This window comes from Elephas maximus, chromosome 4 (genome assembly GCF_024166365.1).
Source record: "Elephas maximus indicus isolate mEleMax1 chromosome 4, mEleMax1 primary haplotype, whole genome shotgun sequence".
Taxonomy (NCBI): Eukaryota; Metazoa; Chordata; class Mammalia; order Proboscidea; family Elephantidae; genus Elephas; species Elephas maximus.
This window is the reverse complement of record NC_064822.1, coordinates 190,773,402-190,801,005: the sequence shown is the minus strand read 5'-3', so window position 1 is coordinate 190,801,005 and position 27,604 is coordinate 190,773,402. Positions and strand designations below refer to the sequence as shown.

At 56.1% G+C, this 27,604-nt stretch overlaps 1 protein-coding gene across 8 annotated transcripts in view; it reads right to left on the bottom strand.

The window, feature by feature from the left end:
* The window catches only part of LOC126076157 (splicing factor, proline- and glutamine-rich-like), a 67,190-nt gene that overhangs the window by 14,416 nt on the left and 25,170 nt on the right, over positions 1-27,604 (bottom strand). For 2 of the 8 annotated variants that reach the window (XR_007517437.1, XR_007517436.1), the window contains exon 2: positions 766-11,442. Coding sequence is in view for 2 of the 8 variants with exons in the window: in XM_049884660.1 (XP_049740617.1) it covers positions 766-833; positions 11,052-11,175 (192 nt within the window). In the remaining 6 variants the exon portion in view is untranslated. Of the gene's footprint in view, positions 1-765; positions 26,897-27,604 lie in introns of those variants that run through there. The other 6 variants (XR_007517438.1, XM_049884659.1, XR_007517439.1 and 3 more) reach the window with 5 other exon arrangements.

Genomic DNA, 27,604 nt, shown 5'->3' with positions numbered 1-27,604 from the left:
AGGCCCAGAAGGCAGAAGGTCCCTGCCCAGACACCAGCTGCTCCTCCTGGCACACTACAGCCAGGGGTCCCTGGGAAAGGGGTCTGTCCCAGCTGTGACCGTGGGGGACAGTCTACCTCTCCAACTTGTACTGACTCCCCAGGAGGGCAGAATCATCCAATGGGTCTGACGATCTGGCTGGTGGTGAGGGCCAGCCCCGGTCCCAGGCATGTGACAACAGCCGTGACAAACAGGGACAGGGGGCACCTCCTTGCCCGAGGAGACCAGAGCCTGGCCTAGCTCTGCAGGGCATCCACACCATCCAGTGCCTGCTGGTGCCTTCCTTCATCCCACAGCACCTCCCATCATGAACCCCTTGAGACCACCACTCCCTGCTAATGGGGGCTTCGCTGGACGTAATGTGCCAGGAGCACCGCCTGTCCTCCAGGGGCCGGTGGGAGCGTGTATTGTCACATGTGTGCATTTACACGTGTGTATTACAGCCACTAGTGAGTGTGGTGTTACATATATGCATTTATGTGTATTACAGCCACGGGGGACAGCCAGGGGCCTCCAGGGGCCAGTGGGAGCGTGTGGTGCCACACGTGTGCATTTACACGTGTGTACTACAGCAAAAAAGAAAAAAAAATTTTTTTTTTACTACAGCTAAGAATGTGTGTGGTGTCACGCGTGTGCATTTACACGTATGTATTACAGCCACAGGGGACAGCTGGGGGGAGATGGAAGGTAGCCAAGATTTTCACCAACATTCAAAGCCTCACTGACCTGAACACGGGCAACATCAGTGAAGCTCCAGGCGTCGCCGGGAGGCGGTTCAGAAGCTGGAGCGAGACCTAGAAGGAAGGAGAGACACGGGTAAGTCAGGGATGGAACCTGCAGCTGTGTGGGGTGCACGTAAGTCCTCCATCTGTGCCTTTCAGCTCGGGCCCCCCAGCACCTCTCAGGCCCCTCTTAGGCCAGGAGATCACCGTGGCTTTCTGGGGTCCAGCCCCTCCCAGAGGCACTGGTCAGCAATAGGGCATGGCTGCCAGAATGGGGACTTCAGGGCCAGAGAAGCTCAAAGTCACAATCGGCGAGGCCTGGCACTGTGGCCTGGGCCCACTCACTGCCCCCCCTCCCCCGAAAAATGGCAATCAGCCATCTACTCCCCCCTCTCAGGGTTGGGGAGAATCAAATGCAACAATGCGTGAGGCATCCAGGGTGCCAAGAGGAACCTGGCAGTGGCAGTCGCGGGAGCGCCCCCTTTCTCCCACAGCCTCACGCGGGGCTTCATTGGGGGTCAGGGGGCATTTGAAGCATCAGCTCTCCCTGAGTCATGAAATGCCCTAAAGGTACTCCCTGCAGGGGGTGGTCTTTCCCTCTTTGCTTTGCCCACTAGGAAGCTTAGAGCTGAATTTACAGGTCACCACCCATGATGGCAAAGTCCTAAAGCCTGGCTGCTTCTTACTGGCCTCCCTTTCATTTTTCCTTTGCCCCAATTTCATCAGCTGTCGATTTTTATCCACTTGTAGTGTTCATATTGCTCTAAACTGCTGCAAGTTTTTTTTTTTTTTTTTTAATGTGGCAGAGCATAAACACACGAGCAAGTAAAGGGCACCTTAGCCCTATTGTATGATCAGTGAGGCAAGCCCGGTTCTGATCCCCATTCTCGGCCAGCTTTGCTCCCTCCTCCTCTCCTGCTCATGCCGAGGTGAGGAAAGGGCTCCGACGCCCTCTCTGTAAAAGAGAAAGCAGATTCCCGGGAGGGGCATGTGGCACACAAGACACACAACGAGGGTGGTGGAGCCTGGGACCGGGGGTCCAGCCCCAACGTGTGGCACAGCCCCCTGCTGTGACAATATCACATCATGAGCTCTTGGGCTGGTGGCCACTCCCCTGGCCCAGCCCGGGCGTGGAGGTGTCGTGAGGAAAAGCTGTAGGGAAGCCGCCCTGGGGTCTGGTGGGCCCCACAAGGTACCTGGCACAGGCGGGTGCAGGCAGACCCAGACCACCATGGGAGCTGCTTGGTCCTGAGGTCTCTGAGTAGTCACCTCCTCCCCACTCTCTGCCCCGGCAGGGACCTTCCACACCCTTCCCCAAGGCAGTGGCCACAGCAGGCCTGGGCTCCTGGGTACTGAGCCCTCTGGCCTTGACAGGGAGGTCAAGCTGCCCAGAGATGCTGCAGATAAGCCCCCGGCCTCGTGGAGCCTGGGCTGCCCCCGTCCCCACGCAGCAGGACTGGCTCTGTCTCATCCTGCCGTCCTGCGTGGTACCTACACGTGGAGTGCTCACTAGGTCTGAGCAGAACACGTGGACAGGCTGGATGTTGCTGGGGGGACAGGCAGGCTGGGTGCCCTCACACCTGGAAAGCAATGCCTGGGTTTTCACTGGCGGCCTCTCGTGTTTCGGATTGTGCTGGGCACTGACCCGAGCTGTCTGACCTCAGCCTACCCATCACCACGCACCACGCTCCATGATGGCCACCAAGGAAGGCATGGTGCAGCCCCGGGTGCACAGCTGCCCACTGACCCCGGTGCCCGCCTCTCCTTCGATTCCCATGATCACTCCACACTGCAGACGACCGTGTGCCCTGAGGCCAGGGGACTACACGCGGAGGCCAAGAATTCCAAGGAGAGCCTTGTCTGACCTTTCCTCAGCTCCCTCTGGGTGTCTGGACTCCCACTAAAAACCCAACTCCAACCCACTTGCCCCATCAACTGCCCCAGGGTGGGCCTTCTCTCGTATCTGGAAAGGAAGGGATGGACTTGGCTCTGAGCTGCTCCCAGCAGAGCATGGCCATCCCTGTGTAGTGCCCCTCTGCTCGGGGAGGTTGGGGGGCCCTCACCCCTTCATTCAGGCCTGCATCTACACCCACTCACTGTCCCTTCAGGCTGGAACGCCCTCCCCGCCCTCAAATGCCTAATGCCTACCCATCCTTAGGCCACCTCCTTCAGGAAGCCCTCCTGGGCCAGGGATCACCCTAGTTCTAGCAATTGCCCCCACAGGTTGCTTGAAATCAGCTCATGGACATTGGCATGCCCCCACCTGTGTGCAGGTCTGTCTCCCCCAGGCCCGGGAGCTCTGTGAAGGGCCCACCTCTTACACACGGCTGTGTGTCCCTGGGGCCTCTACAGTGCCTGGCACCCAGAAAGTACCTGCCAAGTGCACATGTACCCCATGGGGATGGGACTGCCCCCAGCAGGGACCACTCGCCTGCCTCTTGGACTGACGCCCTGGGTCTGGGACTTCTATGGCAGGAACGTAACTTTGGGCCTTTTCCTGAGGGGTCACTTGTGTGGCCCCCAGCCATCGAGGGGTCCCCTTCCCTCGGGCTCTGCCTTGTGTCTAGTCTTTCGGCAGTCACACCGGTTCTACCAGAACAAGGCCAGCTCACTATCTGGAACAACACAATTGCAAACCGCAGACTGAGGCCTGACCTTTCCTTGCTTGGAACCTGGCTGGGCCTTGGCCGCACCCCTGGGGCAGCGGCAGTAGCCTCCCTCCTGACCCTCTCTCTGCCAGGCTGAGCCCTGAGCAGAGGCCAGGGAGGAAGGGGGGTCCTGGACATCCCAGCACAACCACACAATGCGGGTTCTGGGGTCTTTGCTATCTCTCTTACATTTTCCTCTCTGTGCCCTTCCAGAACCGTCCGGAACCATCTGCAGCATGGGCATCGCGGTTCCTGCTGATCTTTGGGTGGCTGGGTGGCCAGGTCTTCTCAGGAGTGCTGCCTGCCCCAGCCCTTGTCCCCTGAGCATGGGGGTCACTCGCCGTTTAGACGGGCCGGGAGCTGTGGGAGCCGCCAGAGCACGGTCAAGGGTCACCTGTGACTGCAGTTAGCTTGCCTGCCCCCTGCTCCTCAGAAATGTCTCCAGCTTCTAGAGAGTCAGAGACATGTGAATCATAAAGCCTGCGAGGTCTGGGATGGGCTGGGGGCTCCCTGTGGGTCTGCTCGACCCCCGCCCCAACATGCTGGGTGGCGCCTGCAGCAAGGTCTCCCCAAGGCCTTCACCTGGAGCAGACAAGCAGCTGCTCTCAGGATTCCCGGAAAAGGACAACAGGCTGGGATGCCCCAAGACAGCCAGGGAAACTGGTAACGGGTGCACCCACTCTTTCCTCTGGGTCATGCACGCAGACAGCCTCGTACTCACCTAGGGACTCAGGACCCAATGGCTGAGGCCCACCTTTCCTGGGGGACATAGCCCAATTTAATACAATTCTAGCCAACGTTAGCATCAGGAATCAGACTTCTGGGCTACAGGGTTGGGGGAGATGATATCATTCAAAGCCAAGTGTCATCAGTAAAGGGGGCCTGAGCTTCTCCGTTCCATGGGGCGCTGCCTTGGGTCCACCCTCCCATCCCGCTTGGGCCAACCAGGCCTGCTCAGGGCACTACACAGAGGAGAGTTTCTGTGGTTACAGGGGAGTGGGACACGAGTCCTAGGAAGGCATGGTCCTGGGTCCGAGTGGAGCTGTGGGAGCCACAGGAGCCACGCTGGGCACCACAGAGCTTGTTAGTAGGTACCATCACGTTTGTCCCCACTGTAGCCACCCCATGTGACACAGCAGAACTGCCCCGCGGGGTCTTCTAGGCTGTAATCTTTATGGGAGCAGATCGCCAGGTCTTTCTCCTGTGGGACCACTGGAGGGGTCTGAACAACCATCCTTCCAGTTGGAGCCACCAGGGCTCCCCATGGCTGGACCAGAACTCACTACACGCACTAGGATGGTGCCGGGGGGCCGTTCTGGGGCCAGGACCGCCAGCCATGGGATGCTACCACAGGACGAGGCCCCTCCAAGACCAGCTTCAGAGCAGCTTTAACAGAATGCTCCCGGGACACGCAGCTGCTCCAGAACCTCCCCCTGCCCCACCCCCATGGTGATGGCCATGACATAGCAAGGCTGAGTGACCGCTGGGGACTCGCTCTGGGGAGCCCAGGCAATGGCAGCTGCCCTGCCTGCCCCTCTTTGCTCCCTCACAACCCCCCTCCTCTCCGTGCATGCTAGTTGCCAGTTCCCCAGCGTGGTGAGGAAAGGGGGGCCTGGAGCTGCCTGTCTTTCCTGTCTCAGGGTCATGAGTGAGCCCCAAACTGGGGTATCCCTCAAGGCAGGAGTCCTGCCACCCCACTCCGCGACTCCCAGAAGCCACAGGCAGGCTGTTGGGGGGAATGGGTCGGGGGTTGGATTGCTGAGTGACCGCAGCACAGGGCTGCCTCTCTCTGGCCCAGTTTCCTGTCTTGGGGTTTGGGGAGAGCCTGCCTGCTTCACAGGGAAGGTCAGGCCCCAAGCCCAGGGCTGGCTCACAGGGGCGTCTGCAAGGTGGCTGGGTCCTTGTTCCCCTTCTCCCAGCCCCAGGATCACTGAGGGGCAGGGGCCTGGTCACTGGAATGACTGGGCCGGCCAGACTGACTTCATGGCTCTTTCTCCAAATGCCGTCCAGCCTCTGGAAGGCTCTGGGCCTATCAAAGCTGCAGCCCAACTGCAGAACCAGCATGGGACCCTGGCAGAAGGCCTTGGGGCTGACACCTGGCTACCCTGGCCCACTTCTTGCCCTGGGCCAGGGGCCTCCCTGGACTCTGGAGCCCTGTGTCCATCTGCAGGGTGGCCCAGTGGGGCCACTAGGTTCTCGTCTCAGCTCTGCCCCTTACTGACCTTGTGGCCCTAGACAAGCCTTTCACCTCTGGGCCTCAGTCTCCTCATCTGTAAAATAGGGGCAAAGATAGCCACCTCCTTGGGCTTACATGCAAGATTAGAGGGGTCAGTGCCCAGCAGTGTCGTCGCCAACACTCGGACACTTCAAGAGCCTGTGGGAAGTAACTCCAGGCTTTAGTGCCGAGGCTGGAGAATCCTTTCCCAGCCTCTCATCATACAACAGACCAGCTCTCACCGCGGCCTGGGTCAGGCGGGGTCTGAGCAAAGTGACGCTATGCGGGGCCTGCAAGGGGCCAGGAGCCTCAGAGCCTCTAGCTGGAACTCTCCGTGTTGGCCAAGTGGTAGGACCCAGCCATGCGGGTGCAGAGACCCCCAAAGGATTCCGCCTGCCTGCCCACATTTGTCGTCAGCATTAAACTTGGTCCCTCTTGTGATGGACAAATTTGGAAACGGACAATGGTGATGGCTGCACTATACGATGATCACAATGAATTGTCACTAAACTGTACCTGTGACCAAAAAAAAAAAAACCAAACCCATTGCTGTCAAGTCAATTCCAACTCAAAGCGACCCTATAGGACAGAGTAGAACTGCCCATGGGGTTTCTAAACAGCAGCTGGTGGATTCGAACTGCCAACCTTTTGGTTACCAGCCGAGTTCTTAACCACTGCACCAAAACCGTACATGTAAGCAATGTTGAAGTTGCAGATATTTGGTCGTGTGTACATTTACTATAACGAACAACCACATAAGAGCCTTGCCATGCAATGCTTAAGTGCTCGTCAGCTAACCAAAAGATTGGTGGTTCGAACCCACCCAGTGGCCCCATAGGAGAAAGACCTGGCAATCTGCTTGCATAAAGATTACAGCCTAGGAAACCTTATGAGGCACTTCTACTCTGCCCCATAGGGTTGCTATGAGTCGGAACCATCCCACCGGCACCCAAGAGCAACAACAAATGTGCCGTGGAAGGGGTCCTGCTGGGCCTTTGGGTGATGCCTTATTGGATACCCAAGACTCCGGAGGCACCCAAAAGAGGTCGTGATGGGTCAGAAATATCCCAGGGACTTGGGCCAAAATGGTTCCAGCAGGGACCTCGTGGAGCTGACGGCTCAAGAGTGGCCAGGGTGCCAGGGGAGCTCAAGCCTCCAGAACATGGTGTTTGGTGACAAAGCCATCAGCCCCTGGGAAAAGCACAGGCTGCAGAGCCCATAGGGTCTTTTGGGATCTTCCAAGGTATATAGCCTTCAGGAACCTGACCTCTCCGATCCCCAGTTTTGCTTCTTAAACCTACTGTGTGAAGCTGATGTCAGAATAAAAGAGAAAATGAATGAAGATCCCAGCAGCTGGCCCAGTGGGTTCTCACCCAAGGCAGCTGCTACCATCACGCTAACCACCAGCTGGTTCTGGAAAGAAGGCCACGGCCAGACACCCAACTTGACTAAGGCGAGGCGTCATCACAAACAGGGTCACTATCTATCATGGCAAAATCATGGCCCTCCGCTTCTAGTACAATGAACGACAAAACCGCATCCTGCTTTCTTTACAAATGCCATTTCCAGACGTCAGACTCGGGTCATTGTCAACAGGCATCAGAGATTAACGAGGCTGGGATCTGCCCTGACCAGGAACCCCGCCACGGGCGCAGCTGTGCCTAAAGCTCCCTGCCCGCCAGATCGCCGCTGCTGCTTTCAGAATGCAGTCCGACCGTCAGTGCTGGTACTGCCTTGCCCACAGCCTCCTGCTCCTCTTGTAAACATCTCTCTTCTGGGGGAGAATACGTAATGATAAAGGAGCCCTGGCGGTGCAGTGCGCTCAGCTGCTAACCCAAAGACTGGCTGTTCAAACCCACCCAGTGGCAATGAGGGAGAAAGACCGTGTAATGATAAACTTGGGCCAGTCAAGTTCATTCTAGCCTGATGGTTAGTTTTGTAGTTTTAACAATTTTTTTTTTTTTCACCACAAAAGGAGTGTTGCTGTGTGCCATCGAGTTGATTCTGACTCATAGCAACCCTGGAGGGCAGAGTAGAAATGCCCCATAGAGTTTTCTAGGCTACAGTCTTTGCAGGAGCAGATTGCCAGGTCTTTTCTCTCAAGGAGCCACTGGTGGGTCCGAAGTGCCGACCTCACAGCAGCCGAGCGTTTAACCATCATACCACCAGGGCTCCTTGACAAAAGGGGTAGATGTCACTAAAGAAGATTTGGAAAATTGAGAAAAGGAGGAAGAAGAAACAAATCCTTTTACTCCACTCCTGCCAAGCTCAACTCGCAGAGCCCCCGCCAGGCAAGGCGCCCCACATGTATCAATACAAGCTGCCCCATCTTCTTGTGGAAGGTTTCCGTACTGTTACCGCGGCATGATTTTGAACAGCTATATAATATCCCACCAGGTTACTTTATTGCAACGACTTCTCAAACGCTCAGGCCCAGGAGAGGGTTGGCTACTTCCATTTGTCACGTGTGGAAGCGACGCCGAGATGAACACTTTATGCAGACCCTAAATCTTTCCCCAGCTCCCTGAGAGACCCCCAGAGTAGGAACTCAGGTCAAAGCTTGTGAGCGCTTTCATTCCAAACCTTGCCCCGAACCTTCCAGAGACCCAAATGTCAGACATGGGGTCAAACAGTCATGGGACAATGGGGAAACTGAGGCTCAGGGTAGGGGAGGGACTGGCCCAAGATCACACAGCTGACCAACGGCAGAGCCGGTCAGGGATGGCCTTTCCAACGCCCCCTTTTATTAATAAGGCCTGGGATCCGGAGCACTTTAGCCCTGGGGCAGATGGAAAAAGAGGCCAGGCACCTTGGGAGGGTGCTGGTCATCACCCCTCCCTTAAACCAAAAACCAAACGAGTTGCTGTTGTATCAACCCTGACTCATGGCAACCCCGTGTGTGTCGGGGTAGAATGTGCTCCGTAGGGTTTTCATTGGCTGTGATCTTTCAGAAGTACATCATCAGGCCTTTCTTCCAAGACGCCTCTGGGTGGACTTGAACCTCCAGCCTTCTGGTTAGTAGGGAGTGTGTTCACTGTCTGCACAACCCAGAGACTCCTCACTTTCTACAATCACCTCTGACAGTCACCATTCCTGACAGAAAGCCCCAGAAGAACCGCAGGTCCCTCTTTGGTGGATGTGGGAATAGGAACTCCGTCCACTGGGCCCGGTCCTGACCTCAGTCATTAGTGCCTGGCTCTGAGCTAAGACTTCTGGGCCTCCTCTGCTTCCATGTCAGCCTCTGGGTCCCTTCCACAAACATCTCCTGAGGATGTGCCCTGTGCCAGGCTGCAGCCAGGAGCTGAAGCCCAGAGGCGATTCTAACCTGACCTGCTCAGGGCAGTCACATATATGAAAGACCATCCCAGCTCGGGGCAGCAGCTGGTGGACAGCAGGGATGGCTTCCAGGAGGCGTTGCTGCTTGGGCCCCAGTGGAGAGAAGTGGGGGATGGGGCCGTGGAAGGGGCAGGGCTGGCAGCCAGGGGCCTCTGGAGTCCCAAGGAGGGGGAACAGCTTAAGAAGGGGAGACAGCTTCAGTGGGGAGCAGGACAGGACCTTGAAGGACGGGTGGGGGTAGGGAGGGGGCCCTGCATTTTGATCACACATTTCTGAATTGGGGCAACCCCTCAGACCCCCATCCCAGTGTCTGATCCAGGGCAGAAGCAGAAAAGACCGAGGTGTGGGGACATGTTAAGAGTCAGCAGAACTGACAAGACCTGGGGATGGTCTGGGTATGATGGAGGGCAGGGAGGACCCTGCAGGTCAGCAGCTGAGGGCCCTCCAGGAATCATAGGGAAGAAGAAAGGGGAGCAGACGTGGGTCTGGCAGAGGAACTCCCAGGGGGGTTGCCCTAGGGCCTAAGAGGCCGAAGCCCTACTGCAAAGCCCCAAATGATGCCTCTGCCCCGGTAGCCAGCCCAGGCTTGTGACAGCCTCCTCTCATGTGTGCCAGGTGTGTGCAAGGTGTGCATGCCTCCAGGTACAGGGCGTGCTGGTCCCGAGCCACAGCAGTGCACTATCTTCCTCTTATCCAACTGCACAGGGCCCGATAAGGACAGCTGCCACCGCCACTCTGCCCAGATTACCCATTCCAAGGCCCCCAAATGTGGCCATGGGCGGGGGGGGTCCCAGGCTCCACCACGAGGGGCTTGCCCCCTGACCTCGGCTTCTGTGGCTGTAGATAGGGCTGGGGGTATGTCGAGGTTCAGTGAGGCCACCCCATCACAGAGTTAGGGACCTGGCACACAGAGGGACTGTCCCCTTTCCATCTCCTACCCAGGGCCCGCAGGGGTGTGTACCAGGAGACAAAGCGGGCATGAACACCGGGCAGTGCCCGTCGGCTCCTGCCTCCCGCAGCCAGTTTCCAGGGCAGCTGGGGGCTGAGAGGGGAGGGGCGCAGACGGTGAGAGGAGCCTGCCCGCCTGGCAATAAATCACCGCGCCATCCTTTATAATTATCTGGGCACTTAAGCTCTTCTTTCTTTTCTTCCCCTTTTCCCTAGGGAAATTTCCTTCATTTCCTACATCATCCCAGGCTCCATGTACATCTAAATCCAGCCCCTGCTGGGCTGCCGACCTGCTCCTTGTGCTGGGTTCCTGCAGCCAGCTTTTATTTGGGAGGGTGGGTGGAATAGGCAGAGGTGAGGGCCACAGTGAGGTGGAAATTAAGCACAAGTTTCATTCCTACCAAGAACCGAAAACTCCAAAAACGTTGCCGTGTCTGCACTCTGAGTGCTGGTGATGATACCCCAGGGCCTGTCACTGCTTCTTTCACCAGTGGGACAGATGGTCAGCAGGTGACCAGGGGCAGGAGGTGGGGGCCGCAGGTAGGATGGGCATGCATGCGGTGCCCAGGCTGGGACGGAGGAAGAGGATACACGCTGCTTGGCCACTGAGCCTTCCAGCAGCTGTGACAGGTGACCACCGTGAGGAATGTCAGCTGGCTGGTCCCCGTTTTCTTGGAGAGGTGCTAGATGAGAATCAGCCCCATTGTGGATCCAGGTGCTCTGGCTGTGTACCTTGCTTCCTGATAATGACACTGGGGTGGGCACCACTCCCATGCCATCATTGACCCCCCCACTCATCTCCTTCTCACATGACCCCTCAAGGTCAGGGTTATTATCCCCATTTCACAGACTGGGATACTGAGACCTGGGAGGCAAAGCAGCCTGCCCAGACCGTGGCTTCAGGAACCATGCCCGTGGGGGAGGCCTTGTCTGAAGGATGGAAAGCACCCCCTGCACAGTGCCACACCAGCCAGGGCTGCTCCCAGGACAAGCAGGAGGCAGCTAAGAACTCCCACGGGAGGAACCAAACCACCATTCTGCGGGTCGGCAAGCTCCCACAGGCCAGCGCCGTCACCATCTTTGAGAGGTGAAAGAGGAAGGCGACCCTGTCCAGGACATCGAGTGGTCAGGGGCGCACCTTACCATTGACAGTGAGTGATGGATTGCCGATGCCACGAGCAGACCCTGGGCACGCCTTCTCGCCTCTTGCAGGCTCCGGAGTCTCCCCGGGGAGGAGCTGGCTGATCCTTGAAAAGCAGGGTCCCATTTTCTGCCCACACTTCTGACCTCTGCAAACCTCCGGGGTATTTTTCCAGAGCTCCTGACGCTGTCACAGCACGTCCCTGCCTCCAAGCACGGTGCTAACAGCCAGGTCACGGTGCCAACTAAGAGGCCAGGCACAGCCGTGGGCACAGCCACCCACAGCTGAGCCAGCCTCCCATGTGCCCATGTCCACGGGCTCTGCTGGCTCTTGGTCTCTCAAGTAAGCCTTTCTGGTCAAATTCCACGGCTCCGTCCCTTTGGAAAAACCTTCCTTGAAAACAAAACACAATTTCCAGGATGAGAATCCACCAAGAGCTGGTGTTGCTGTGGCTTTATTTTCTCTTTTATTTCCTTCTTTCTCTTCCTTCCTTTCTTTGCCCTTCCTTCTTTTCTTCCTTCCCTTCCTCCCTTTTGGCATTGCAAAGAACTGGAGAGATAGCTAAGTTTGACCCTTTCTTTTTACAGATGGGTAAACTGAGGCCCTGGCCGAGAAAAGTGCTTATTCGAGGTCCCCCAGTCGAGGGGGAGCCTGGGATCTGACTCTGACCCATTGTTTTGTCGAGGACACCAAGACTCCATAGCTGCTGGCCCTGGCCAGAAAAGGCTGAGGTCTTAGATTGTTGCCTGCTGTGATCAAGTGTCATCATCGGCCCAGGGAAGGACATGGGGTCTCCGCCAGGGTGGGCCCAGACCACTGGGTCCCCAGCGCCCTGGCTCAAACTGGCTGGTGGTCTGTCCATGAGGGAAAAAGCCCCTGGGGAAGCCTTGAACTTGGGGAGCAGGCTGGGTTTGGGGAAAGCAGACTGCCCTAATAGAAACCAGTCAGCAGGCCAAGCTCAGCAGGAGGCCGCCCCGCCTCCCCCGCATGGTTGCCATGGGGATAGAGCTGGGGGCGGGGCTCTGGCTAGGCTGCTGCAGCAGATGTGGCCTGTGCAGGCGGGCCGGTTGGGTGTAGGGTGGGGGCGCCTGGCAGCAGGGCCCTGGGACGTGGCAGGCCAAGCTGGACCCAAAGGCAGGGGGCCTGCGAGCTGGGCCTGGCGGTCAGTGTTGGCAAAGCGCCTGGGGCTGCTGGTCCACCACCTCCAGGAGGCTTCCAGGACTGCCTGGGTGCTGGGCCCAGAGCCGGTGCCTCCAGCCAACCTCCTGCTCCCCACTAGGCAGGCGGTCCAGCCTGTGCCTCCTTGGCTGTCGTCCAGCCTCATCCAGTGCACCCCGACTTTGCTGATAGTGTGAAGCCCATCTCCGCCTCTACCCTGCTGTCAGCTGGGCTGTGATGTGGGGGACAGACTTGTCAGTTATGGCTGTCCCCCTCCAGCCTAGGGCTGGTCTATTTGTGCAACTAGCAGGTATGTGACCAGTGCCCTTCAGACTGGACCCCAGCTCAGAGGAAGCTCCAGAGGCCACCTCTCTGAGGTGAAACAAAAAGGAAACTTGCGGGTTGGGACAAGGAGGCCCCAGTTCATCTGTGCAGATGGTGGGCAGGCACTCTTGTGCCCTGGGACCTGAATTCACAGACTCCCGAAATATCATGGAAGCACGTGTTCCCGGGAGAGCCCAAGTGTCCACAAGACATCAAGTGGCCTCTGTAACTGCCCTGAGCACAGGACCTGTGAAAAGTCACGGGCTCCAGGCTTCCACCTTGGGCTCCCAGGACAACCCAGAGCAGAAAGGGCTGTTTTGAGAATACTATAGGCTGGAAGGAGTTCCCGGGTGGTGCAAACAGTCAACACACTCAGCTGCTAACTGCAAGGCAGGAAGTTCGAGTCCACTGAGAGGTGCCTCGGAATAAAGGCCTGGTGATCTGCTTCCATGAGGTCACAGCCGTTGAAAACCCTACGGAGCACGGTTCCACTCTGACACACATGGGGTCAGGCGTGGCAGCAACTGGTTTAGTTTTTGGTAAAGGCTGTGAAGATGTCTTGCCCGTTCTGGGTTTTACAGTGTGGCGGTGGGGTTTTTTTACTGTCTGCATTTGAACAAGCTTTCTCCTGAGTTCCCTCCTAGGCCCTCAAATCCTTCCCACCTCTGGGCCACAGGGACACTGAGGATGAGGAGAACCCCCTGGCCCCCTCCTTCCCACCACCTGCTGCCACACTGTGTGGAGGCCCACAAAAGCTCTGAGTACCGGGGTACTGGCAACTTAGCCAGAGAGGGGCCCCAGGAGCCCCAGAAACCAGCGCAGCACGTGGCTTCCAGGAGGGGTGCAGCCAGACACTCCGCTTTCCTCGGGGGCAGAGAGGTTCCAGGCCATAGGAGAGGCCCTTGCATCGCTGGGGGTCTAGGTAGACCAGTCAATCAGCACCCGAGAGGGTGAACGTGAGCGGGGTCCTGTTCCCGCACAGCCACAGGGAGCGCTTGGACCCTGCTGTCAGACAGATTCAGGTGCGAGTACAGGCTGTCACCGTGAGCTGTGCGACTCTGGGGAAGTTACTGGGCTTCTCTGAGCCTTTGTTTCCTCAGATGAAAAATTGTTGTAAATCCCCCTCCACTAACAGACGGCAACGTCCGCCTGGGTGCACCATCTGGGTGGCAGGGGCTATGGCCACCACATTCCCGCACCAGAGCAGAGCTGGGGCATGGCTGGCCCTGAGTGGATGCTGAAATAAAACGGAATCAAACAGCCTGAAAGTAAAAATGGACACTAAAAAAAAAATGGATCTAATGCTCCTGGCCCTGGACCTGGCGCATAGAAGGTGCTCAACAAAGGTCAGGCCCCACCTCCCAAGAAGCTGGGTCCTGTGTGCAGCGTCCAACCTGCTCTGAAGCCTGGTCTTCCCCTGGGGGAGCCACGCAGGGCCCCACCTCTCTCGATCAGCCAAGGCAGAGCATTTCTGCACCCTAGGTCCCCACACTGTCCTGTCCCAGCCTGTCTTGCTCACCCTTCTCCCTGGCCCTCTGGGGCACCTGGCAGTGGCCACCTGGTGTCTGCCCATGAGCAGTATCTCTGGTGGCAGAGCCAAACCGGGCCACCCAGTGGGTTGACTAAGTGCGACTCCACCTCAGGGGCAGAGCTCACTCCTGGTGCTGGGGCACCCAGGATTGGGGCCTGAGACCTTCACGTCGCCCCCATCGTCAGGTGAGTTAGTATTTGTGCATTAACAATGAACGCCTGAGTTGGGAGCACTGTCTGGGTGCCTCTGGGCTCAGAGGGTCTGCACTACGAACGGCCGCTCCTCTGGGCCTTGGACACCAGGCTTGGCTGCGGGATTCCTCATCCACCGACCCAAGGAAGCAGCACAACCAGGAGGCTTTGGGAACCTCGGGCGTCCTCACCCCGGAGCCCTCCACCCACACTGGCCGGAAGTGTGGGCACACCCACTCCAGGAATCCAAGGCAGACTGGCTCCCAGGAAGCCCAGCCCCAGGTTCTCTCATACACTTGGAGCAGCCAGCCACCTCCCAGGGCACCCTCGCCCCGCCTGGCAGCTCCCCCCCTCTAGGGGGCTTACAAGGGTAGGCCTGGCCCGGCCCAAGCTCAGAGGCACAGAGCCACAAAACCAGGCCCGGGACCCTCTTCCAAAGCCCACCAACAGTGGCTGTCCCCAGGGGCACTCGGCTGAATGCTGGGTCACGCCATCTCACTCAACCCATGAGAGGCCAGCTGGTACCATTTATCCCTCCCTTTTATAGGACTCAACGGTGATGGGTTTGGTTTTGGTCTTACAGGAAGGGAAACTGAGGCCAACGGGGGCAGGGAGCTCACGGGTTGCCAGGATTTCCATCTCCCAGCACAGCATCTCCCTACAAGGTCACAGTGAGGAAAACAGTCACCCCCATTTTAAAGATGAGAAAAACTGAGGCCTCATAGTAATAACGACACTGTTTCTCAGAGCTTTTTGTCTGAAGGTGCACCAGGCGTTCGCACAATCACTGACTCCCACCCGCCACCCTGCAGGCAGAGGCACGGCTGCCAGGCTCCCCTCCATGCCTGGCAGGCGGGTACACACGTGCACACAGGTGCGGACTCCCAGGCCTGCCCGGGAAGGCCTGGCCTGGTGTAACTGCCTCCTGGAGGAGGACCACCAGCAGCTGACCAGCCTGACACAGAGCCTTCCGGCCGCTCCCCTCCCTCGGCCCGCCTCCAGGGAGCCTGTTCTGGGCCTGCCCTTGCCGCCATTTCCTCTCCTGGGCCTGGAGCCTCACTGCCATTCTCTCAGCCTGCAAATGGCCGGCGCCCGCACTACCTGCCTCTCCGAGAAGACCACAGCATGCCTCGCCAGGCCCAGCGTGGAAGCCTCCCTCAGATGGGCCAAGACCCTGAGGCCTGTCCACGTGCCCACCGCCTGCCCAGGCTGCCAAGAGCCCACTTCAGGCATCGCCAGCCCTGGCTGTAGCTCTTAGGCTGTGTCGTTCCTGGGGCGTTCCAAGGCCACAGAGATACCGTGCCGAGGCCAGCCCCAAGCAGACACAAGCGCCTCCGGACACCAGTCTGCCTCTTTGGAAACCACCAATATAGCTTGGGTGTCTGGGTCTCACGTGGGCGGGCCTGGGCGTCAGCCGGTGGGGAAGCACATGGCAGCCATGCACCTATATGCACACACCTTGTGAAGGCCCAACATGTGCACACCCTGTGCACACGCCCCAGGCGAGGGCACCCCGCCCAAACCCACCCGTCTGCACACACTCGCTGCTACCCAAAGCACAGCGTGCACCTATGTAAACGTGTGTTAGTTAACGCGACAGCAGACTTACATGGCCTTTGAAGTCCAGGAGGCCTGTGTTCGAATCCCAGCCCAGCCCTTATTAGCTGGTTAAGTTGTGCAGAAATTGGGGCCCCTTCCTGAGGCTGTGTCCTCACTAGGGGGACGGAGGTGACACTAATACCCGCTCTGCAGGCATGTTCAAAAAATCAGAACTAAGCAAGGAAACAGTCACACTGATGGGCTGCTCTCCATGAACCAAGCATTCTCCTCTCCTAAGTGCTTCATGTGTATGACTACGACGTGGTGACACTTATTGTCCCCATTTTACAGATGAGAAAACTGAGGCACAGAGAGGCAAAATATCTTGCCCTTGATCGACAAAGCCAGGAAACAAAGGTGACTCAGCTTGAACCCAGCCCATACTCATGCTCTTTGCCTCTCCTTTTCCAAGGGTGGACAGTACGTGCTGCTGGGCACGCACACGACAGGCACCTGACAGACAGTACCTCAGAGTATTATTACTATCATTAGTACCATTGCCAGCAGTACTATGATTGTCACTGGGACTCTGAGTTGTAAAGGCTGGGCTGTTTCCTTTGTCTCATCTTTGATAGCACTCAGACCAGTGCTGTCTTCACGGGGCGAATAAATACACTTCTGACCCTGGGACCCAAATTGGAAAGGATTAAGTGGTTAAAAAAAACAGAGGGCAGAGAGCTGAGAGCACGGCTCACAACCAGCTCTGTCGAATTTCATCGGCTTTTCGCTTTTCTTATTGTTCCCTAAGATCTCAATCAACAGGTAGTGGTTCTTTAAAATAACCAAGCAACTGCACAGCACTTCGATTCACAAATGGAAGTGCAGGCTTGAGCTGCGACGACAGAGCAGAGCTAAAGCCCTTCCCCAGCTCGGCTCCCTAGGCACCGCGGCAGGATCCTTCGGGCTACCAACGCAGGACCACCGCCTGCAGAATTCAGAAGCGGGGTAGCAAACATTTAAAAACAAGGAGTGGAGGAGAAAACCTCAAAACCAATTACATCATCATATGAACAAATTCACAAAATAAACAGTTATTATCATTTGCAAATTATTGTGGCTATAAAGCTGTCCGGCCCTCACGTGTGTTGATATGGTCCAATAAATTCTTCCCTTTGTTATCTCAGCAAGATAATTTTTTTAAAGTTTATAGCTACTCTATGTAGTTTACTTGCTTTTTTTTTTTTTTCCTCTAAGTTTGGATTTAAATGTATAATTTTTTTTTTATACCATCCAAAATACTTATCATCTAATTTTCCACAAAGGTCTCAAAATAATTTTACGCAAGTCAGTCAGAGCTGCTACAGCTGTGACATTTTTCCTACTGAGATCACGAAAATATTCACATCAAAATTTTGAATTTAAAGCTATTCATGCTGCAAAGTAAGAAAAAACTGGGCAATTAATGAAAAGATTCTTTTACATGGGGCATCGGGTGTCTTCTAAGACAAAGACCAAAAATTAAATTAAAATTTAATGAAGGTAAAGGTTCTCTTCCTCTACCCAATTTTTCGGGGAAGAAGTTCACTTAATAAGATTGTTTTTATACACAAATGCAACTTGTTTATTTTGACCTCCGTTCTTCGAAATTGTTGATTCCACAATTGAAGTCGGCTGTGTGTTCCAACAAGTCCCCGGCAATCGTGATGACAGACCAGCCCATCTGTGCTGCGAGAATGTATAATTTCAGTCTATAGTGGAATTTATATAGAAACAGTCATGTGAGGAGTGCTCTGGGTGGTACTTTCTTCTTAAAAAAAAAAAAAAAAAAAACTGCCGAGACATACTGGGCGCCTTGGAGAAGGTTGATATTTTGACTGATTTTTTTTTTTTAAAGAATCTATGGAATTTTACTGATTTTGGGGGGTGAAGTGTTACCCAAGTTCAAAAGCTAAGATGATAGACAGCTGATCACATATAACCTCCCCGGCAATACAAGGTAGACTCAGGAAAACGTGGTACCCATACGCGTGATCTTAAAAGCCTTGGATGAATATAATCTCGGTGGAAAACCCTAACTTAGACTTCAAATGCTCATTTATGTAACTGAATTAATTTTTCGATGACTTGCCCCAACCTTGCTAAAAAGAGGACAAATTAATGCAAAGGGAATTTTCCCCTCGATTATTGCAAGGCTTAGGGTGAGGGGTCCAGTCACCTACATTAATTACACCAAAAAAAAAAAAAAAGCTAAAAATAAAAATGACAGGGAGTGGGAAGCTATTAAAAGTCTAAATTCTCTAAAAAAACAATTTCCCTCCGTCCTCTCTGCCTATCTCTCCATCCTCTCGACGCTCAGCCTCAAAGCTGGATCACACTCTGGCATTTCTATTACTTTTATTTTCTCACTGGTGTTTTATTTGGTGCTTGCTAAATATTCGAGTGGAATAAATGCTCCAGGTTGCAGCAGCAGCAGAATGTGCCTGTCATCGTCACAGAAATGTTTTAATCATCCGGGCACTGCACGCCTGTCTCTGCCGCCCCAAATCCTCCGGTATCCACCGATGCCTCATCTCAGAACAAAAGCAGCCGCGATACGGCTCTCGGGAGCCGAGCTCAGTTTTACTATTTGGTGGTGGCTCCGGGACCAGCTGCTCAGGCCGAGCCCCGCACAAACTGGGCCCAAACGCCTCTCACGAGGAGGAAAACAAAGGTTTATTTACATGGGAACTCCCCTCTGAGTGTGACTTCAAACTTTCTAGGTCTGATTTTCCATTTTCCATAAACCAGGACCCTGGCTGCCCTCATGCCCGAGGAGACCCAGCCAGCTTTGTCGTTCTGCCCAAGGACGAAAGTGAGCTGGAGCGGCCTTCGGCAGTGCCTGTCTTTTAAAGCAAAGCGCCCAGGGATTTCGAACGGTCCAGGACAAACAGAGACACCCAGGCAGCCAGTGACCCAGCGCACAGCGGCGGCGGTGGCGGCGGCGTGGCCCGGCACACAAAGGCCTCCGGGGACTCTCAATCCCGTCGGCCACGTTTTGGGGCCTGGATGGGTTGGGGCATCCTGGACCCACGGCCCTGCGGGTGGGAAGCCAGGATGGGATCTGGGCCCTCAAGCCCACTTAGGGTCTTCCCGGGGGGTCTCTCCAGTGGACGGCGCCCATGTGGCCCACGCGTGGCCCACAGCCAGACTAGTTAGGAGCTGGGCACAGCACTTTTGGGTGGGAACCCCAAATGTTTCTAAACACAGAAAGCCCAAAAACAACCTTAAGGATTTTCCCCACACTGAGCAGAGAACAGAAAAGAGCTTTGCTTTTATCACAAACTAAAACAGAAGGACAAGGAGAACAGACTGGGTCCTGGACTATGGACGTGGAAGCACTGGCAAGGACGGCAAAATAAAAGGGCCTCTGTACCTCGATGCAAAGTCCTCCCTCTGCATGCTGGCCCGGCCTGCCCTCGGCTTCACCGGGAGGAGAGTCAGACTGCTCCAGGGTTCTTCCTTTGCCACGCCGGCGCCGCCCGAACAGAAAATCATCATCCCATGGTAATGAAAGCCCACAATAAACCAACACCACCGAGCAAGAAGGAGTGGGCCTTAATATACCCTGAAACATTTGTTCAAATGATAATTGAGCACATAGCTCCTGTGAAATAATAAACATTCATTTTATTGTGATTTGTAAATCCTGGAGCTTTGGGTCTTAAATCTATATGTGCTTGGCTTCTGCAGTTTCTGGCAGGGCTTACTTCAAGGAAGATTTTTTTGGGGGGGGGGCGCACCTGAAATAGAATTTTGAGTTGGGGATAACCAATTAGAGGTGAGGGAATGTAACCAGCATTTGAGCACAAGATGGCAGAGCCCTCGGCTCGTCTCCGGCAAAAGAGAAGGAAAGAAGGTGACTTACCCACGCTGCAGGCGGACAGAGGAGACTTCCCAACAGCAAGGAAGGAGAAGGATCCCCCTTCGCCTGGCTGGTCAGCAGAAGCCGGAGAACGGCAGGTCCTGGGGCTGGGAGTCCAGGCAGGCAGGCCAAGCCCGGTGCCAGCCCCGGTCCTACAGGCCCTCAGCCACCCGGGTCTCTGGCCACACCTCGTCCACCGGTCTCTCAGTACCGGCCAGCCTGGCCTGGACCCCGGCCACCCCGGCACCGGCGGCAGGCCTGCCAGGAGCCAAGTGGCGCTGGGGGGAGGCCCGGCTGCCAGCCCAGGAGGACGAGGAAAATGCTACTTTTGTCTCCTGCTCTCATCTGGTACTGGCTGCCCGGGGAGGAGGGGGCCAGGGGCGGCCGCTGCAGCTCGGCCCCGCCCACCGGGAATTTTTGAAAGATGCTCATGGGTGCTGGGAAGATGGCAGACGTGGCAGAGGGGTGGGCCGGGCCCCCAAACCCACCACCCCAAGAAGAGGGGTTGGCCAAGTGGGAGAGGGAGGAGGAGGCAGGCGCCTCGAACCACTCAGCGGCCGGCCCGAGGAGGACGCCGGGAGCGGGGCTGGCCCTAGCCGAGGCCTAGCCAGGGCGCCAGCCCTCCCCATGGACAGGCGGCGCAGCCCCGGGCGCCATGTTGCGGCGGCCTGCCCGGCCCAGCTCTGTGGGCTGCTCGGGGAGGCTGGGAGGCCAGGCGGCCTGGGCTGGTGCCGGGATAGAGGCCGCATTGTTCGTGCGGCAGCGGCCAGCACCCAGCTCTGTTTTCCTCGGGACCAGGCCGAAGCCCCCAGCACGGCAGCTCTCCCAGCCTGGGGCCTGTGGAGTGAGCTCCATTCGAACGCCCTTGGAGGCTGTGCTGACTTGGCCTAGAGGCCGGGCTATGGGTTCAAATCTGACCTTGTATCCAACTGACCACCTAACTTGGGCAAGCCACACAACCTCTCCCAGCCTCAGTTTCCCCATCTGTATAAAGGGTGGGGCCACAGCTCCTATCATCCAGGGCTTCTGTAATGCTGGAAGGAGAAACACTCCAGAGCTCCAGCACCCTGCCGGGCACCCAGTAGGACCTCGAAAACAGCTGCAGTGCTGAGGAGGGCCGGGCGGGGTGGCAGTCCACAGCCCTGGGCCCACGTCACCTCAGTTCCTCGCGGCTCAAGGGGGCACCTCGTGTGTGTTTCGACACCCCCTATTTTCCTTCTCCTTGTTCTTGGGGTACATAGCTCATGCTTCTCTTCTCTAACCCCCTCCAGGGACCCAGAGCTTGGCCAGAGGCATAGAACCCCCAGGCTATCCTAACCCACAACACGCCACAGGCCACAAGCTGCTTTCCCCATTGGCCAGCTGGCCAAGACAGCTGCAAGCTGGGCTGAGAGGGGCGAAGTAGGCCTCGGGCTGGATCTAGGCACAGCACCAGCCTGAGCGGGAAGGGGTCCCCGTCACTTCCCGCCTCTAGGGTTCTGTGGTCAATGGGCTCAGGTCAGCAGGGCAAGCACCTGACTTTAGGGGTTTTGTGCCCGCCCACACCAGGGAAGGGAAGGAGGATGGAAATGGGAGATCTTCCAGGCTTTGCCTGGGCCTAGTGCATTTGATCTCAAGGACCCTTCGCCGTGGACACTGGGCACACTACACTCATGAAGTCAGGGATACCCACGCGGCTCTGGGACAGCCTGAGGGCCTGCAACCAGAATGCCCGCAGGCCAGTGCAGCCGCCACCCAAGCCGGATGATGCCACGAGCAACCCCAACCCTGACCCTGGCTAGCCCATGGCTCCCGCCCTGCTCACCCCATGAATGCTCACCCCATGGAGCCGCACTGCAAGCCCTGAGAGGCAAGTCGAGGTGGGAGGAAGAGAGGGGCCAGGTCCAGAGTCCAGGCAGGCTGCCATACCCCAGACCCCCCAAATTGCTGCCCCATGGAGGGAGGTGAGACATCTCTGAGCCTATGGCCCCCCATCCTGGTCAGCGGGCTTGGTGTGCTAATGGGGGTGCCATGACACAGTCAGCCATGTTTGCTTGGCCTGCCAGCTCCCCCAGGTCACCTCTGGCCTTTTATGTGTCCACATGCAGTCTGCTTGTCCACGTACGGGGTGGGCTGGAAGGCGGGAACAGGCTCCCAGAAGCTGGGCCAAGGCCTGGGGCAATCAGGGCAGCCGCACTCCAAGGAGGGGTCCCTGCATGCTGCCCGGAGGGGATGGCATAGAGTGACCGCTCACATGGCCTCCAAACAAGAAGGTTCACAGGAGAGGTGAGGCCTCTCTGTCCACAAGGGCTCCAGGTGGGGGGGTCTGGACAGACTGCTCCACCTGACTCAGCATCCTGGGACGGCAACTCCCTGGGCCGCCTGGGTTGTGTTTTATTTCATATTCCTTTATGCCTGCTCAGAGGCGACCATGCAGACAGCCAAAAAAAGAGGGGAGGGCAGAGTGTGAGCGAGAAGGAGCCTCTGGTCCGGAGCTCTGGGCTCACGCAGGCGGCCACGTGACCAGCTCACCAGCTGATGCCAGAGACAAAGCAGGTAGGATTCCAGTGCCATGCGCCCAACCAGGAATGCCGGGAATCCATTCCAGGAGCAGCTTGCCCTGGGAGGAGAAGAGCCCCCTGTCCTCCATGGAGTGGGACCTCCCCCACCAGCCCGCAACCCAGGCCTGCCAGGGAACACAGAGCCGCCATTTTGGTGCAGGCCCTGACACAGAGGGCAGGCAGACCCTGGGGTTACGGCCGCAGGAGGACGGGCAGCCCCTGCACGCTCTGACACTCATGATGCACCCCCCAAACTCACAGAGGGCCCCCTCGACCAGAAGTAGCTGACGCTGTGCTAGCTGGCCTCGGCGCCAGCTGGGAGATGGTGGCCACCACGCCACTGCACCAAAGCAGGCCGGCTGGTCAGTGTGGGGCTCAGGACCCAGCACACTGGTGAGGATGGAACCATGAGGTTTTGAACGCCAGGACTACTGTGCTGGGACCAGCATCCTATCCACATCAACAAGACCTTCTCCTCCTGCTGGGGACAGGGAGGGCCACCGGTGATGTCCACAGATCCCGACACGCTCAGGACACACACGTTCCTCCCAGCCATAACTTGCACACTGGTGCCTGCTGGGGTACAGTCAGGCCTGGGACATATGCACCCACACACCATTTCCTGCACGCAGCTTCCCTGCCTGTAAAAACACGGCAAAGCCAAAGTCCCAGCACTGTCATTTTATTACAATTTAAAATGCAATTATAAAAGGCTGATTTGAATGTAAATATCTCCCTTAAACGCTTGAAAGAGGGTTCTAAATTGAAGAGTCCCAAACCAGCAGGTAAATATTGTAGCTTAAATGCTCTTGTCGCCATCTGGAATCCCAGATTTAAGGAAGGACATTTCACAGAAAAATGCCAGGCCAGGCATTAGGAAATCAAAGACATCTCGGACAACAGTCTTTCTTTCTTATTTTAATCTCGAGGGTAATTCTACGGCTGCTGCTTTTTATATTTTTTTTATCTGTTTGGCCCTTGACTTTGTCTATGCCATCCCCAGCCTCATAACCACGACCACTGTGCCTTTCCTAGTCACATCTCCGCTCAGAAAGCCTCTTAGCTGACCCGTGAATCTGTGAATTCTTTGAGGTTCTTGGTATTTCCATCCACACGGGTTTCTGAGCATGTCCAGGAAGGCAAGACTCCTGGCCCCAGACTCGAACGTGAAGTTTCCCATCCGAAAATTCACCGGGTGAATTCTGCCCATAAGGCTGTGCTGCGTTATAGTTTTAGACCTCCCCCCCACAAAAAAAGGTGAATAAAAATCTGTGTTTTAAGATCTGTGGTTGCAGGGGACTGGAGGAGGGTAAACAGGTGAAGCTCAGGGCATTTTTAGGGCAGTGAAACCATCCTGTGTGACATTGTCATGGTGGACACATGACATTGTGCATTTGTCAAAACCCACAGGACTGTGCAGCACACAGCAAACCCTCATGAAAACTGTGGACTTTGGTTAGGAACGATGTATCAATATTGGCTCATCCATTGTAACAAATGTACCACAGGAATGCAAGATGTTAATAAGGGGGAATAGGGTGCAGGGGCGGGGGAGATGCAGAACCCTCTTCTTTCTGCCCAATTTTTCTGTAAACCTGAAGCTGCCCTGAAAAATAAAGTCTATTTTTAAAAACCTACGTTTTCGGGTTTTTTTCCCCAACGCCATGAGGTTTCAGTCTTTTCCACGATTTCAACATTATCATTCTACCCGTGGCCTTGGAAGCTGTGTTGGACACCTGGTGCAATAGCGAGAGCTCTCTTCATAGATCCCTTCAGGCAGGTTAATGCAGAAGGTGAAGTTGGCCACGGCTAAGGGGTTCTAGCATTTAAAATCAAAACAAGACCCCCCCCCCCCGCCAAAAAAAAACCCACAAAAGATGCAACAGCAGCCTTGAAAACAAAATCTCATCTTTGAAGCCAAACATGTCTTTTGCAGGCAGGGGACCCCCGTTCCCATGGTAGGAAAAGGACCCCCATTCACCACCCCGATGCACTATCAACTCCCCCCACAGCCCCTAACATGGGCCTGGGATCCAGCCTCCCTCCCCAGGGAGCATCACTGGTGGCACTGTACCCAGAGCTCAGCAGGACCTGCTCAGGGACAGAGTCACAAGGCCAGGTGGAGGACAACCTACAGTGGTGGGGAGGGGAGACAGAAGGGTGTTTGGTTCATTCTGCTAATCCAGAAAACATTTCCTGAGTGCTAACTATACACAAGGGGGCCCTGAGGGTGCAAAAGGTGAATGCGATCAGCTGCTAACAGAAAGGTTGGAGGTTTCAGTGCCTCAGAAGAAAGGCCTGGTGACGATGTACTTCCAAAAAACCATCCCTTGAAAACCCTGTGAACGTGGTTCTACTCTGACACACAGGGGGTCGCTTTGAGGCATAGTCGATTTGATGACAACTTTTTTTTTTTTTTTAACTCTGCACAGGTGGTCACCGGTTATAAATACACCCCCTCTAGCCTAGGAGGGTGCTGGGGGTCCATGTGGGGCTTTGCCAGGACACATCGACGATCGGCAGGTTGCTCATACATTCCCTGGGAACTAGATCTCAGGGAATGGAAAGGACACAGGAAAATCACACACACACACACACAAAACCAAACCAATTGCCATCGAGTCAATTCCGACTCATAGTGACCCCATAGGACAGAGTACAACTGCCCCATAAGGTTTCCAAGGAGTGGCTGGTGGACTCGAATTGCCAACCTTTTGGTTAGCTCCACGGCTCCTGCAAAATCACAGAGATTGGCTGAAATAGCCCTCTCGACGGCGGACGGCCCCCCATACCGTCTGGTGCTGGACCCCCCCTCTTCCAGGCCCTATTTTCCTCCCAGCCAGCAGACAAAGGCAGCCTGGACTGGCCCAAAGGAAACCCAGTCCAACCCACGATCCAAAACATGGCTACTGTCACGGTGTGTGCGAATGTGTGTCTTCACAGCCTTCAAAAAGAAATGGCCAGAAGAAAAACTTTTGAAAGTTTAAACTCTACTCAACAAAGAACGTCAGACACTCACACCGAAATTTACCAAGAACCACGCACGGGTTGGGAGACATTCTTTTATCTTCTTCTGTCAATCCCTGTCTCCGTCTAACTTCAGAGCCTGCGATACCCCAAACACCCAAGCTCCACTGCCCCAGTGAATGGAACACTGGTCAGTCCCAAAAATAAATATTTCATATAAAAGACCCGTTGTCTCTGCTGGGAGACAATTGTTTCTTTTTCTTGCTCCCCAGGCCCACAGCATCCGAAGCCGGGCCGAGGCCATTCGGGAGCCTTTCTTGTTCCAACAAGATGTCCTGAGAAACTCAGGGCGATCTGCTGGGTCTTCTTCAACCATCGGCTAAGAGATAAAATTCTCCTAGCTGAGGATTCTGGGAAACGGACGCTTGCAGCCAGAGAACAATTAGCTCGTCAGGGTGGTGAGGCTCTCCCATCAGAACACCCTCCCCATTTCCAGCAAGGAAACTGGGGGCTGGCGTGGCCACCCGGATGCCCCATCTTTTCCCCATGTCTGAAGAGGCTGGGGGCACGGGTCAGACCCAGGGTCAGCCCAACCAGCACCATTCTCAGGAGGTCGTCCTGGCCCCAGGGAAGGGTCTTCTGTGTCAGCACCTCCCTGGATCCCCAACGGGACCTTGGTCTCATGGTGTGTGCCCATCAGAAAGCCCTGGCTCCGAAGCTCCCAGAAGTCCACCTTACAGCACCGTCAGGGTTCTCTTTCACGCCACGTGTGGGGTGGGAGAGTCAACTTTTGGGTGCCCTTTCTGGTGAAACCAAAATTGGGTTCTCTTGTTTCATACAAACCCAAAATATTATAATAATGAGCAACAAAATAACGAGGGTCATTTACAACAACAACAAGGACAAACAGCAGCAGCCACCGAGGGTGCCCCGGCCACGTGCCCAGGAATGTGCTCGGTGGGGATGATGTCATCTCAGTCCTCACAGCGGCCTTCCGAGGCCGGCGCCATCAGTCCTGAGCTCAGGGCACAGGCTCAGAGAGGCGGCCTGACCCGCCCGGGTTCACACGAGCATGAGCTAAACAGGACTTTTGCAAGCCTATCCCCCTTCTCCCCAAACATGCAAACACACCCTCGAAACCCAACAACCACACACGAAAGCGAAACATGGGAGCGAGGCGTTTTCTCCTGTGGCCTGAAATACTGTCCTCCTTCTCGCAGACACAGGTAGGCCCCCTTGGATGGCCAGGGAGTGCCCGCCCAAGCCGGGGGCCATCAGGGTGGACACAGCACTCCCTGCCTTTCCTTCAGGCCTCAGCCATGCTCTAGAGCCCCACCACCACCTCCCGCCGGGGATGGGAGCAAATGAACTGGGTGCACAGATGCAATCCACATGGGCCAAAATGCATCCTTTAAGAGCCCACACTGCTCCTGTTCAGCGGAGAGAATAGTCGTCCACACCTGTCCAGGTGGTGTACACTAGACACGGCCACTGTAGAGGGGACAGGGTCTTGTTACCACACACCAACCCCGTCCCACACCCTGAAGCCCCCTCCCAGGAGTCTGGGGCCTCTATGTGGCTCAGAGGCCAGGGTGAGGAGGCCCCAGCCCAGGCAAGAGGCCAGCCTGAGGCTGATCCTGGTTAACAACAAAACATAACCCAAAAAACCAGAGCTGGTCCTCTCACCAGCCCACTCCCCCAGTCCCCCGGACCCTGCTCCCCGCCCCCACCCCCACTTTTCACTACATTCTCAACCTTAAATTCAGAAAGGGCACAAAGAGACAAGTCTCGGTTTCGATTTCAGAGCCTCCCTGCTTTGCTGTGTCTTTGAGAATAAATGCCACCGGGATGGGTATCACAGCATGGTGAGGACACCCTGGTAGACCCCTGAGGCTCCATTTGAGCTGAGCTGGCCTAAGGGTCACCGGCGAAGGCAGGGGCAGGTCGATGCCGAAGCTGGGCCTCCGTCCCTGGGGCCGGCTCTACCACTGGCAGGCCGCATCTCGGCCCATCACAGCCCTAGGGACACACACAGTGCTCACTGCTTTATGGCAAAAGATGGGACTCTGAGGCTTGGATGAACAGTAACCTTCTGTTAAATAGCCCTGGGGAACCCTTCCTCAGACGCTCAGGGCTGTTTCTGCCTGGCCCGTGTCTGGCCTGTGGAGAAGGAGCACTGGACCGCCCTTGTTTTGGTATCGTTTTTACCCTGGGAGATGCCCACCGGTTTTAGCAGAAGGTCAGGCCGCTGCCAGCCTCCCAGGCCCTATGGTCGCTGTGATGGGGGAGAGAGGCATTGCCAGCATTTTGCAGGCCAGGCCCCGGCCAAACTTGAGCTTCTCACAATGGCTAATCTCGGCACTCGAAAACCATGCCAGTCAGCAGCTCCTAGTAGGAGAAACAT